Source organism: Octopus bimaculoides, chromosome 13, assembly GCF_046866305.1.
Source record: "Octopus bimaculoides isolate indiv1 chromosome 13, ASM4686630v1, whole genome shotgun sequence".
NCBI lineage: Eukaryota > Metazoa > Mollusca > Cephalopoda > Octopoda > Octopodidae > Octopus > Octopus bimaculoides.
This window is the reverse complement of record NC_142940.1, coordinates 19,109,973-19,125,472: the sequence shown is the minus strand read 5'-3', so window position 1 is coordinate 19,125,472 and position 15,500 is coordinate 19,109,973. Positions and strand designations below refer to the sequence as shown.

At 35.9% G+C, this 15,500-nt stretch overlaps 1 protein-coding gene across 1 annotated transcript in view; it reads right to left on the bottom strand.

The window, feature by feature from the left end:
- LOC106880385 (uncharacterized) overlaps positions 1-15,500 on the bottom strand; it is a 102,731-nt gene that overhangs the window by 51,964 nt on the left and 35,267 nt on the right. The window contains exon 5 of the mRNA XM_014930296.3: positions 6,229-6,368. Coding sequence (XP_014785782.1) covers positions 6,229-6,368 — 140 coding nt within the window. The remainder of the gene's footprint in view (positions 1-6,228; positions 6,369-15,500) is intronic.

The following is a 15,500-nucleotide window of genomic DNA, read 5'->3' as shown; positions in this document are numbered from 1 at the left end:
TAACACAAACACACATACGCACACGCACACGTACACACACACACACATATATATATATATGTTAAATATTTTATTATATTATATATATATATATATATATATATATATATCAAAATAGAGAACTGGAAAGCTTTTGTTGTTATTCATTCGTTATTACAAATGTTTCATTACTAATAGGATTTATATGGGAATACATGTATAAAATGACTTGTAAGATCTCTTATTAGCGATTCTCAGACCAAGAATTAAGATAGACATAGATTTCACGCGCACACTCACGCATTCTCAGATATAAATAGAGAGAAGCTTAGAAAGAGAGAGAGGGGGAGAGAGAGTGAGAATGGAAAAGAGAATGACAGAATGAGAGAAAGTGGGGTGAGAGGGAAAAGTATGAAAACTCTTGAACTTTCCACAGTTAGAAACTTTAAAGTAATTTTTATATAAAATCACCGTACTACCATTTGGCAAAGCTTTATCTTGTCAGATAACGTCACATCCCACCTCAGAGGCCTCCTAACATGCAACTCGATTCTTGACACTTCTCGAGTTCATATCTGTAAACGCATGTGCTATATGCCACTCAGATGATTTGAGCTCCATACTTCTTGAGAGTACTCCGACCTCTTAAGTCCCTTGGCTATGAAATTTAGCAATAAGCATATATAAATTGGTTATCCGAATAGCATGGCTTCATGATATAATTTAGTTTGAGGGAAGTCAAGGAATCAGAAAAGAGTCTCTAAGTTCGTGATATGAAGTTTCTTCATCTCACTCCGAACTATAATCGAATCCGCAATTTGGATCTTTTTTTTTTTTATTTTGTAACATATGACTAAATAAGATATGACCAACGTGATTGCTGTTGTTGTTAGCCAAAGTCCACCTCTGAGTAGCGTTACGACCTGAAACGTTCCAGTCATAAATATCTCATTCTATTAATGATTTGTCATACCTAGAAGTACAGGTTGTGTCTTTTCAGCTTTTCTGTTCGGACGTATTGATTCGTTAACAATTTGGCTGTTCTTTCTAGCAGATCCTCTGACCGTGTAGAGTCTCCTTGATTGTCTCATGACTTACATGTTAGGTGTTTAGGAAATCGTTATTTAGTTCCAAGAAGAGGGTGAGTTGGCAGCGTGGTTTGCACTTCGGTCAAAATGCCTAGTGGCATTTCTACCGGCTCTGAGTTCAAATCCCGCCGAGATAAGCTTTACTGTTCATCATTTTGGGGCTGATAATATAAAATACCAGTCGAATGCTGTGATCAATGGTATTAATTTGTCTCTCCCTTCGAAACTGCTAGCTTTATGCAAAATTTTGAAAGAATTATTTAAACTCAAGTCAAGATGCATCGTGGTATTTCTTCCGCCTCTTTACGTTCTGATTTCAAACCCTCTGAAGATCAGTTTTGCTTTCTATCGTTTCGAGGTCGATAAAATAAAATACCAGATAGTTACTAAAGTCCATGTCTTCGACTAATACCTTCTTCTCAAAACGTGCTGGTTTTGTGCCTAATAAAGAAACCATTATCTAACAACCCCAAGTCGACTTTTACTGAGCTAATCTACGTTTAGAGTAATTCAACACATGAAAATCTTGACTTCCGTTTCAGAAATCGTGTACACATAACTACCTCATTCAATTTGTCCTTACATTTTCTATACTGTAAGGTGTGGTTTGAGAGAAATTTGGCTGCTATTTCAAACTGTTATTCACTTCAGTCATTGGACTGTAACCAATAGGAAGCGACACCTTCAAGGCTCTGGTAAATTATACTAATTAAATTGACAGGTGCTTAAAGATTTTTGTAGAGAAACGATACTATAGAAATAAGCAAAAATTTAAAGATAGAACTCTAAGAGTAGTAAACAAGAAAACATACGTTATTTTGTACGACGCTCTTAACAGTTTTACCAGTGGTGACTGGCAGAAATCATGAATATATATGTATAAATATTTATAGATAAATCACAAATGCCACAACAGTTTTCCTCCTTTTTAATGTATAAGCTCAGTGTATAATAAGCTGCAATCTATGCAAGCCTCTACAATAATGCTTAAAATAACTATTTGAGATATATGCGTGTAAACATACATGTACATAAGTTCACATATAGATACATACATACTAATATACATACATACATATATGCATACATACATACATTTATACAAGAGTTTAGCAAATGTATTTTTAGCTGCATTGTGAAAGAAGCAATGTTAAGGGATTTTCCATTTCGCTAATCAATTATAGATACATACATACTAATATACATACATACATACATACATATATGCATACATACATACTTTATACAAGAGTTTAGCAAATGTGTTTTTAGCTGCATTGTGAAAGAAGCAATGTTAAGGGATTTTCCATTTCGCTAATCAATTATAGATACATACATACTAATATACATACGTACATACATATATGCATACATACATACATTTATACAAGAGTTTAGCAAATGTATTTTTAGCTGCATTGTGAAAGAAGCAATGTTAAGGGATTTTCCATTTCGCTAATCAATTATTTTTCCCTATTTTGTATATTTTTTACCGATAATGTATTAGCATATTTTGTTAACTTGCCTTTTATTTCTCACCAGAACTGTAGTGTTTGACTCTCAAAGAGCTCATCCGCATTTGATAGATTTTATGTGAGTTTTGAAATCCTGCTATGTATCCACACACTCTTCACAGGGCAAGCAGAGTAAGAGATTGGTTTAATCGTCGGCTACAAACGGATTGAGTGGTTATCAGTAGCAGGTCCCCATCAACCAATAAGGAGCAATCTCACTCTGCAAAACCTCCATAGGGAACCGGGTTGGTCAACGACCACACTCTACCGATAATGAACATATATAAATGGGTTACAAGGTAGCTAGCAGCAGGTAATGGAGTATGCTTTGACTCCTCATAAAGTACAGTCTGTGGTTTTCACTGAGAAGCCTGACATGAGATAGACCGTGTAGTTAAACACAGATCTTATTTTGTGATATGGCCCTCGGTGGGAGGACGGAAGAGTTCGAGTCTATTATTTGTTTTTTTATCCTTTGCTATGAACTTTTTTACTCCCTTACCTTTACTTCCTACCCTTACTTAGCGGCCATTCCAGTAGTTCTTTTGTCTTAATAACGGTCATTTTCACAGTAATTTCCCTTTCTTTAACGGTCATTTTCATAGCATTTTTTTTTTCCTTTGATGGCCGGATAACTGAAGAGATGCGGGCGTAGGTATCTGCCCCGACATCCGAAACTCTGAGTTTTATCACGGCTATCAAATAATTGCTACATATTATATTTACAGATAAATTCCTCTATTTACATAATATCGAGGTCTCTCTCATTCTTTTGTTGTCTTACCATTTCTATCACTATATATATATATATATATATATATATATATATATATATATATATATATATATATACATATGTGTGTATATGTATATATATCTATATATATATATATATATATATATATACATATGTATACATATATATATATATATATATATATATATATATATATATATGTATGTATGTATATGTATATGTATATATATATATATATATATATATATATATATATATATATATATATATATATATATATATATATATCAAGTGAATAATAAGGTAACGTGTGCTTTGGCCCAGCCTCAAAGCGCTAAATACTCATAGGATTAGTTTTCTCTGTGTACAGAAACGGAATTTCCTATTTGAAACATGCCAACCATACACCGGAGCCATATGTTTATCTAACCCTAACTGGTGCATATCTTTTCAAGTACCTGATTGTATATGAATCCTTATTTTACTATATATATATATATATATATATATATAAACGACGGGCTCCACACATTTTGTGCCTACCAAATTCACTTAGGAGGCATTAGTCGGCCCAAGGCTTCAGCAGGAGTCTCTTATACAGATGCCGCGCAGTGGGATTGAACTAGTTGCAAAGCGAGCCCCTTAACCATACTACGATGTTTAATGCCAGCAGATACGCGCGCGCACGCACACACGCACACACACGCATGTAGAATTAGTTTTGCATCATATATGAATATAAAGTGTGTAGCATACGTAAACTTTTTTTTACAAAATATTCCAAGCCATGACGAACAATCAATTCATATGCTCTTTTGTGGGTAACATATTTTTTCCCGTTCTTTATTTGCCAAATCTACAACTGATACAGAAACAGTAAACAGGATTACATTGTAAGCTTGTTTGATTTAGATATGAATAAACATTGAGCAGACTTTACGCACTTCCAAGAAAAATGTACATAGAGCACTTTTATGTTTTTCTAACACAAATTAAACAAAAAGTGCACATATGAATGTGTCGCTGTGTGCCTATATGTGTCTATGTATGTATGTATGTATGCAAAAAGTTTTGTATGTACATCTCTGTATATACAGAAAGTCTATCGGGAAATATATTTTTCTGCAATATCTCAACACACAATGCATTCGATATTCAGGAGGAAAATGTTTATGATTCCAACTTTCATCTAACAAACAGTTCTTTTGAGATATCTAGTTTTTGAGATATCTAACAGTAAACATTTATCATTCAATTACCTTTATGCAAAATATCCAAATATGTGATCTTTCTTCCTGAAGCCTCTATATAATTCAAGATATTCGTGTATCAGATAGTATTATATTGTTGGATTGCTCTGTATGGTCGAATATATACTCATACATCAGAAAATGTATTTCTGTTTAGTTTTAGAAGAAAATTTTGCGAACTTATGTATGCAACTTTTTACATGTTATGCTACTCAGTCGATAAGCCTAAAAGTATGGGACGAGATTCATATGCATACAATAATCCATAGTAAATTCCTATATTTCAGCAACGTTAAACGATACTGTAATATCCATCTATTTCTCGAGGCCATTAGCTACCATTTCCATATCGCAGTGTAGGTTTACTGTTTCGCAACATGTAGTAATAAAACGTACGGTTGTTCATCGTCGAGAAATGTGCGTTATTTTGTCTTTAACTGAGTCATTTTGTTTACATTGCCAAGTTCACACTTACTATGAATTATATGAACTTCACACGTTTCTAGTCATACTAAATAACTAATTCCTCATACGAAAATATCGCTTATATATCCTGTCATTACGACTGTCTAGAAAGATAAATCTAAATTGTATGGCAGTTATTGTAGTACAGCTGTCAAAACATAACACAAAATGATATTATTCTATCATAACGGCTAAAGTAGGATATACAATTCATTTGATGATGGTAACGTAGACACTAGCATAAAGTTGCTATATAAAATGAATAGCATATGTTTTAATGGTACTATACAGTGTATTTAAACAACACAGATTTTGAAGTAGAATTTCTCTATTGATGATATAGGGCGTATCTTATAACTTTAAGATATATTTGATACATGTTCCGATGACATAATTTCTTTCTTTATACGTTGAGATAGATTCGAACGCGAATATGCTAATCGCTGTTTTATTTCGTCATTAGCAAACAGCATTTTAACACTTTTTAGACGAATATGTATCCATGATTCACTCTCTTCGTTAGGTTAAGGACACACTAGTGTTTTGACCTTGTTGTGTGACTCCTGGACCAAATCAAACCCGGGTTAATGAATTTAGTAACAGTTTTTGGCTTTGCTCATAGGATTTAGTAAACAAATTTTTTGTATTGTCTTCTGATGTCTGAACACCGATTAGGTTATTCACGTTCTAATCTACCGAAAAGTATTAAGAATGAATATCCATGTCATCATATTCATTACCCAGATTCACCATGCACATATCGTTTTATCATATAACTGTTAGATATCAAGATTTATGGATAGTGTGATAAATTTGTCTTCAAATTTATCATTAACGACGTGGTTAAAATGTAAATGTTTCTCCTGAAAACGGAAACTGGGTTTATTATTGACTGATATCACCAAGGAATATTTCTATCACTCCACGGGAATCACCAATTTTTATCAGAAACACATAGATTATGATATATAAATTAAATAACATGTATAAAAATGTCCAATAAGGATTCTTTGTTACTGAATGATAAATAACTTGAATACCGAATAGATAATGAAATTTGAATAGTTATTGAATTCTACTACTAGCTCACACCTTCTCTCTCTCTCTCTCTCTCTCTCTCTCTCTCTCTCTCTCTCTCTCTCTCTCTCTTACCATTCTTTTTCTCTCTCGCTTACCTGGATAACAGATTTTCTTTCCTGAATGTTTTTCACATGTATAATGGCCGTCATCGTCATCATCCCGTTCTATACAATGGACATCGCATGTTGAACCGTAGTAATCGTCATTACAGTATTCTTTTATTTCAAACTGCAATCTAAAACACATTTACGTAAGATACACATAGAAATATATGAATAAAGCGGTGTTTCTCAATTTTGTATTTCAATGAAAGAAAACGATCAAGCATAAATTTACATCATTAATTCTAGTTTCATAATGTGTATGCTTTCACCAATCCCAGAAAATACGTTTACCATAGCATATGTGTTTCGTGCATATGTGTTGCATTGGAAACAAATACAGTGTAGTAGTGTAAGGTTTTTAAAAGGTGTAAATGGTTCTATGCATATGTATGTGCGCGTTAGTGCATAGACCTACACAGTATATACAGGGGTTGGACAAAACAATGGAAGCACCTAGCATCATAGCATCATAATTTTGAAATATTTATAAAACCGTCAAAAGCTTGTTTATTGTTATGTTTTTTTTTAATTTATTATTAGTGTTGCTTTATATGCTTTGCTAAAATTCCTGGGGTTTTTTTTTCAGATATCATCAGAATAAGGTAATTAAAATTCATTAAAATGAAAGATCTATCGGACTTTCAAAGAGATCAAATAGTTGGTGTTTGTATGGCAGGCGCTAGCGTTACGAAAACGGCTGAAATGTTTGGTGTATCAAGAAGTACTGTATCGAAGTAATGACAGCCTTTGCAAAAGAGTGAAAAAACCTCCTCGTCGAAACAAAATTCCGGAAGAAATCCAAGAATTCCAAAACGTTAAGAGACCGTTAGAATTGTTAGAAAGGATCACAAAAGTACAGTTCCCAAAATTACTGCAGAGCTCAATGACTACCTCGAGAACCCAGTTTCCATAAAAACTGTTCGCCGGGAGCTGCACAAGCCGGATTTCACGGGAGGGCTACAATCAGAAAACCACTACATCCAAAAACAAACGTTGCAAAGCGTTTAGAGTGAAGTAAAAACCTACAGAATTGATCCCTAGAGCAGTAGAACAATTTTTCTCGGCTGAATCATCCTTTACCTTATGTCCAACCACCGGCCTAGTATACGTGTGGAGACAGCCAAAAGAATCAATTTGACCCAGACTGCCTTCTTACAACTGTTAAACATAGAGGAGGATCTGTAATGATCTGGGAGGGCTATATCTTGGAAATTTGCCACCCCAATGGTTTCCCTTCATGTCAGAATTAATAGTCAAGACTATTTAAGCATGTTATCTGATCAAATTCATCCTATGGTTGTGGAACTATTTCTGGAGGGAAACGCAATCTTTCATGATGATTATACACCAATTCACACAGCTAAAGTTGTGACTGAATGGCACGAGGAACATTCTAGTGAAGTTGAACATCTTATCTGACCACCACAGTCCCCAGATCTCAATATTATTGAACATTTATGGTGCATATAAGAAAAACAAGTAAGGAGTCGATATCCTCCACCATCATCACTACTAGAACTGAAGATTGTTTTAGCTGAAGACTGGACTAAAATTGCTTTGGAAACAATTCCAACTGTGTATGAGACCATACCTCGTAGAATTCAAGCTGTAATTACTGCCAAACACGGTCCTACACATAAAAATAAATTTGTTTGAAATTTTAAGGTTGTTCCCATTATTTTGTCCAACCCTGTATATATATATATTAAATAGAGTAGTAGAAAGACCTATATTGCTAGAAATAAGAGCTAAAACGCTCTAATTTTGTAGTCGAAATTCATAATTATATACATATATACTGAAAACACCGGGCGGTTACAGCGCCTTGTCAATATATATGTATGTAATTTTGTGCTGCTGTCACTACAGCATTAGAGCATTTCAGCTCTTATTTTTCGCAATATAGGTGTTTCTAATACCCCAGACATATTCAGTGATAATTGTAGTTTTCCTTTTTGGCAAAGTATTGCAAGCTGCTGTCTATTTTAATTTCATATCTATATATATACATATGCGTGTGTGTGTTTGTGTGTGTGTGTGTGTGTTTGTGTACACATATATATATATGTATGTATGTATGCATGTTTGCATATAAATAGATAGATAGATAGATATTCATATCTGAGTGAAGGTGCATAATTATGTATGGGGGTGTATGTGTGTATGTGTCCATGTGTGAATACAGGCTACAATGGGTAAATTGTCACCATTTTATATTTTTTTATTTTGCGCATTTGCATTGTTTGCTTTTGATTTTGTCGACTACACAGTATAGTAGAGTCAGTTGGGCACTATGACGCAATTCACTCTGCCAGAAATTTGGAAACAATATGCAGTACTGCTTGGCATTCCCACTCCAATACGAACATTTCAGAGTATTTGAGTGTCAACGTGAGTACAGTGTAATCTGAGGTCATGTACCGAGAGAGATAAAAATCAAACATCCAGTCAACATCAAGGTGCTGGAGTGATGGTGACGTTATGCCTCCACTCATCGTCCCTAATGGTCTCAGGTTCAACACGGAGGCTTACATGAAGTGGCTGGAGAAGGTAATGCTGCCCTGGGTTTAGGGGATTGCTGCTGGATGACTCTATGTCTGGTAACAGAACTCTGCACCATGCCTCACAAGCAGGAGAACTCAGTTATGGCTGCCAGACAATTTCTGCGACCACATCACCTCTAACATCTGGCCACCTAACTCCCCAGACTGCAACCCCTTGATTGTTATGTGTAGGACGCAGTTGAGTGAGAGGCTAATAAAACCCCTTGTAACAGCAAAGATGATCTGAAGGCTTTGGGGGAAAAGAAATACAGGAGCATCTGTTAATTATGATTTTATTCAACATATTCTCCTTGCAGACTCACACACTTAATACAGCGACCCTTCGGTTTTTCTACGCCCTGTAAAAGAACTCTAAAAGGGTGGAGCCTGCAACCAGACTTCTTGAATACCCTTAAAGCCAGCAGCCCCTCGGATATGAAGTGTTAAAGGAATTGAAACGAGCCTTCATCTCAGACATGGTTTCAATATTATCGGACTCTGCTCTCGATAAAATAGTAATCAAATGCTGTGATCTGCTGAATCAAATAAATCTTTCTCATTCCTATCATGTTACTCTCGTTGTTGTTTGTTTATAGTTTCAGCTTAGAGTTGCGGCCATGCTGGAGCACCGCCTTTAGTCGAGCAAATCGATTCCAGGACTTATTCGTTGTAAGCCTAGTACTTATTCTATCGGTCTCTTTTTGCCGAACCGCTAAGTTACGGGGACGTAAACACACCTGTATCGATTGTCAAGCGATGGTTGGGGGACAAACACAGATACACAAATACACATACATATATATATATACATATATACGACGGGCTTCTTTCAGTTTCCGTCTACCAAATTCACTCACAAGGCTTTGGTTGGCCCGAGGCTATAGTAGAAGACACTTGCCCAAGGTGCCACGCAGTGGGACTGAACCCGGAACCATGTAGTTGGTAAGCAAGCTACTTACCACACAGCCACTCCTACGCCTATATATATATAAACGAAGATATTATTTAGTTTATGTCTCAAAGAACCATAATAATTAAAATAAAAGTGATTTTTCTTGCTTTTCATTTCATCACCTGTATTTAGCCTTTCTATTTTATTTTCTAATCCTGTCTGTTACCTATAAAAGGAAACTGTCATAAACATACATCTTTATATCAACGTATTCTCTAAAATCTATTTATCTTTTTACTTATCATTATATCTATTTAGCTAATCAGTGTTTATATCTACCTATCATTGTAGCTATACGGAGTTTTTTTTTTCCTGTATCTATTCGCCTCTTTGTATTTAGGCTTCAAATGTAATTAGATTTACGAGACGCAAGAGATTGTTAAGCAAAAGGTCTTGATGCAAATAATTGATTGAGGAGAACTTTCGTTTCACTTTGTTGTGGTTTTCTGTTTGTATCTGAGAAAGCAATACCGTCTTTCTTGCAATTTAATCAATAACTTTCTGTTCTTTCGTCTTTAATACATTCTTTCAGCATGAAAGATTGGAAGCACACTTTATCTACATGAATACGAGAGCTGAAGTCGGCAGTCATTCCGTTAAGCTACCCAACAGAATAAGTCTGTTGAGATAAGACTTACAGCTGCATTCAAACAGATGCTCTGAAGCAAACAGTAAGGCTTTGCTGTTGGCAGGGATTGAAAAGCAAAGCCGAAATATAAAGGAAACCATTACGCGTTAACATCGCTATTAAATAACTTATTCATATGAGTGTGCATTTTCTCTCTCTCTCACTCTCTCTTTCTCTCACTCTCTGTTTCACTCACTCTCTCTATCTCTCTTCTCTCAGTCTCTCTCTCTATTTCTCTTTCTCTTTCTCTTTCTCTCTCACTCTCTGTCTCTCTCTCTCTCTTTGACTGTATGTATATAAATTGGTTAGTATGTATGTATTTATGTATAGGCTTCTGGATATACAGACTTAAATATACTAGTGTGAGTTTGTATGTATGCATGTGTGTAAGTCGGTCTTGAGTGTATGCGTATAAGATCGAAAAGAAAGATAACTGAAATCATTATAATGTTGTAAATGTATAAGAAATATTCTAATGGCCTTGTACACATGAATAAATCTAACACACAATGGCCCATACTCATCGCTAGTAAATCTCCGCCATTCAAAAGGAAGAAAAAATCGACGTAATATTATTTCGTTCATGTCTTTCTTTAAATGTTAAATCTAATATTTCTAAAATCTTCATAGCCTTAAGACATAAACATTTCCTTTTTCCTTTTAATCACCATTACGGAAAACATCCAATAGAATTAACACAAAATTCAGATGCAAAGATTCTACTTATGCATCAAAGACTTGATACCTAGGACAAGACTAAAGACCAAGGAAAAGACCTGCAAATAACTGAGACTATTTGAGCGCAGAGAAATACAATGCGTAACCCTATTCAGTCGTTCAGGTAGGAAGCGATTAGCTACAAAGCAGAATTTACCACCACTAATCTTTATATTAATATTGGCATTAACACGACGTAGGTACGCTTAAAAGTTAAATTCATACGGCAAAACTTCGACCATACGTCTTCCTATTCAGAAATATATAGAAGACGAATATAACAAAATTGGTCTGAACTTTGAAAGAATATGTTACCGTATTCACCATCACTTGTAAAATTTTCGAAACATGCGATTATATAGAGATGGCACAATAAACTGCGCTACTATGCATGACAAAGAAGATTATGCTCAAAGACTGATCAAATATGTAGCCTGTCTAAGTACAAAGATTTCTCCAGATGTCACTACGTCGATAAATGCGTTCTTATTCACAGGAAGATAATATATATTATATATATATATATACATACATATATATATATATATATATATATATATATATATATATATATATATATATATATATATATATATATATATATATATATATATGTATGTATATATATATATATATATATATATATATATATATATATATATATATATATATATATATATATATATATATATATATATATATATATATATATATATATATATATATATATATATATATATATATGTATGTATATATATATATATATATATATATATATATATATATATATATATAATATATATATATATATATATATATATATATATATATATATATATATATATATATATAAAGTGTAGTATATTGCCACTTAAGTGTGGCTGACCCCTAGGGGTGGATGTTACTGTTGCTTTTAGCCCCAGGAGGACATCTCCTCCAGCTGGCTTATCGACACACGACTGTGTCCTGTTTGCCAAGGGAAGTTATCCCTCTCACCTCGATCTGCAGCACGAACGTATCCGGATGTCGATAAGCCAGCTGGAGGAGATGTCCTCCTGGGGCTAAAAGCAACAGTAACATCCACCCCTAGGGGTCAGCCACACTTAAGTGGCAATATACTACACTTTATCGTGCAGTTACTGTTAATACTTCATTTAGAGAATTAACATTGCTTGTTTTCACCTTTTCAATATCAGTGAAGAATTTCACTGGAAAAGAAGATATAAGTCTGCCAGGTTTTTGTCTCTCTCACCAAGGTCATCAGCTGTCGGACGCCGACGAAGGGAAATAACCCTGAAATCCGGATACGTTCGTGCTGCAGATCGAGGTGAGAGGGATAACTTCCCTTGACAAACAGGACACAGTCGTGTGTCGATTAGCCAGCTGGAGGAGATGTCCTCCTGGGGCTAAAAGCAACAGTAACATCCACCCCTAGGGGTCAGCCACACTTAAGTGGCAATATACTACACTTTATCGTGCAGTTACTGTTAATACTTCATTTAGAGAATTAACATTGCTTGTTTTCACCTTTTCAATATCAGTGAAGAATTTCACTGGAAAAGAAGATATAAGTTTGCCAGATTTTTGTCTCTCTTACCAAGGTCATCAGCTGTCGGACGCCGACGAAGGGAAATAACCCTGAAATCCGGATACGTTCGTGCTGCAGATCGAGGTGAGAGGGATAACTTCCCTTGGCAAACAGGACACAGTCGTGTGTCGATAAGCCAGCTGGAGGAGATGTCCTCCTGGGGCTAAAAGCAACAGTAACATCCACCCCTAGGGGTCAGCCACACTTAAGTGGCAATATACTACACTTTATCGTGCAGTTACTGTTAATACTTCATTTAGAGAATTAACATATATATATATATATATATATATAATATTAGGATAAAAACTTTATAAGAATTTATCAAGTAGTTAGCGTGAAAAAACCTCATAAGGAAAAAAACAACCATCATTTTTTTCCATAAACATATATAATTTAATTTATATAAGGGCATTACTATACAATAATGCCTCACGCTTAGAGGAACTCCATAAGTCAAAACTACCAAAATAAGCACATTTTTACCGATCGCAACGGAATGCAACTTTCAAAGCTAACCTCCTAAAAACTTTCCCTCACACATACACTCATACTTACATAGGAATATTTATATATACATCGCTGCATGTGCATATATAAATATGTGTGTGCGTGTCTGCATGAGCGAGTGAATATGTTATCCTTTACTTGGAAAACGAAATAAAGGTTAGTGTCTGACTACAAGAAAGAAATACATTATGATTTATAAATGTTACGCGAGCGATATTTTGAAAACAAAAGTGTGTAATATTTAATTTGGCATATATTTATACCTGCATGTATGGAATTGTTAAAATAAATATGATTTATGATAAAAATTTGCACAGCGACTGCTGAGTTCGCTTGCATTTAGCAGCTCTAACTGTCAATCACTCCCACTCCATTTGTTGTTTGCCTCCCTCTACCAGCGTGAACGACGACACACACATTTTATAATGTTAAATGTGAGCTTTCAGTGAACAGACTAACGCATAACAATTTAACACGAAGAATCATACTCTCTATTGTGGTCCTGGATTTAACACATAATGAAATATTATCTACCTTTATAATTTCTATTATTTATTAACTTAAGCTCAGCTAGTAGCTACTTCATTATACGATACAACACCACATTGCTCTATATCAGATTATTTAAAATCCCTTCTTAACATCGCCATATTTAATAATTCCCTCATCCTAAATGTTTTTTTTAAATGACTTAAAGAAAATAACTCACCATAAGTAATCAATGTTAATATACAATGAATCCTGCCTTATATATAGCTGTATCATGCTACAGCGTACGCAATGGCTGACATTGATGATGATGACGATGATGATGATGATGAGGAGGAGGAGGAGGAGAAGAAGAATAAGAATATATATATATATATATATATATATATATATATATATATATATATATATATATATATATATATATATATATATATATATATATATATATATATATATATGGGAGAATATACAAAAAATAACAACAGACGAGGACAGGTGGTGTAAATAACAAAAGTATATATTAGTATGACGCTCGGGAATACGGAAAGTCTTTGACGTTTCGAGCTACGCTCTTCAACAGAAAGAATACGGAGACAAGGAGAAAAACACGGAGAAAAAAAATTGAATAGTGTTCAGTCAACGGTCAATCATAATAATGGCCGATCATAACAATGACTGACCGGAAGTTAGAAATTCTTATTTCAGGAGAGCTAAGAAAGGGGGAGATAACAAACGGTGATCGGGAACGAGGGGCTGTGTGTGGGAGGTAGACTGCTGGTGATCTTGACGTATGTAGTGTGAAAATGGGGGAAGGGAGAAAGGAAGAAAGTAGTTGGTCAGTTGTAGTGTGTGCGTGGTGTGATGCGAGGGTATTGGTGTGGTGTGCGTGGTGTGGTGCAAGGGTATCGGTGTGGTGTGATGTGAGGGTGTTGGGAGGTGGGGAAGGCATGGGTGGAGTGTGGGGTAGAGGTAGGGGTATGTGGGTAGGGTGGGGTATGTGGGTAGGGGTGGGTGGAGGGTGTAAGGAATTGGATGGGGTGGAGTGGGAAGGTAGAGTAGGAGTGTGTTGGGGTGTGGTGGGATGAGCTTATGAGGGGGTGTTGACGAGGAGGGAGAAGGGGAAGGTGGATGTAAGAGAGGGGGAAGATGGGTATGGGAGGGGAGAGGAAGAGAGGAGAGAGGGTGGGTATAAGAGAGGGAAGGGGGATTGAGAGAGGGGGAAGGTGGGTATGGGGGGAGAAAGAGGGGAAGGTGGGTATGGGGGGAGAAAGAGAGGAAGAGAAAGAGAGGAAGAGAAAGAGAGTGAGAGAGAGGGAAGAGGGGTATGGGGGGAAGAAGAAAGGAAGAGAAAGAGAGTGAGAGAGAGGGGAAGAGAGTGAGAGAGTAAGGGTGAGAGAGTAAGAGAGTAAGAGTGTAGAGAGTAAGAGTGAGAGAGGGGGGAGTACGGGAGAGGGGGGAGGGGGGAGTACGAGAGAAGAGAGTGAGAGAGAGTAAGAGAGAGGAGAGAAAGAGTAGGGGTGAAGAGAAGTGGGAGTATGAAGAGAGGTACAAAGAGGTAGGAGTCGGAGCAGGAGGTGGGGGAGGGGAGAGATGGGTGGTAGGAGGGAGGGTGGGGGAGAGAGACAGGAGGAGGGGGTTAGATGAAGAGTGGAGGGGAGTTGAGCCCATGTGGCGCAAAGGAGCGAAGATAGAAGATTAATCCCTGTTCACGGCGCAAACGGGGGTCCGGATGGCCCCTGTGCATGGACAATCCAAACACAGACAGGTGTTGCCGCAAGGAGTGGCCGGCAGAACGGAAGTGGCGTGACACCGGGGTGTCATTGCCGACGTTGA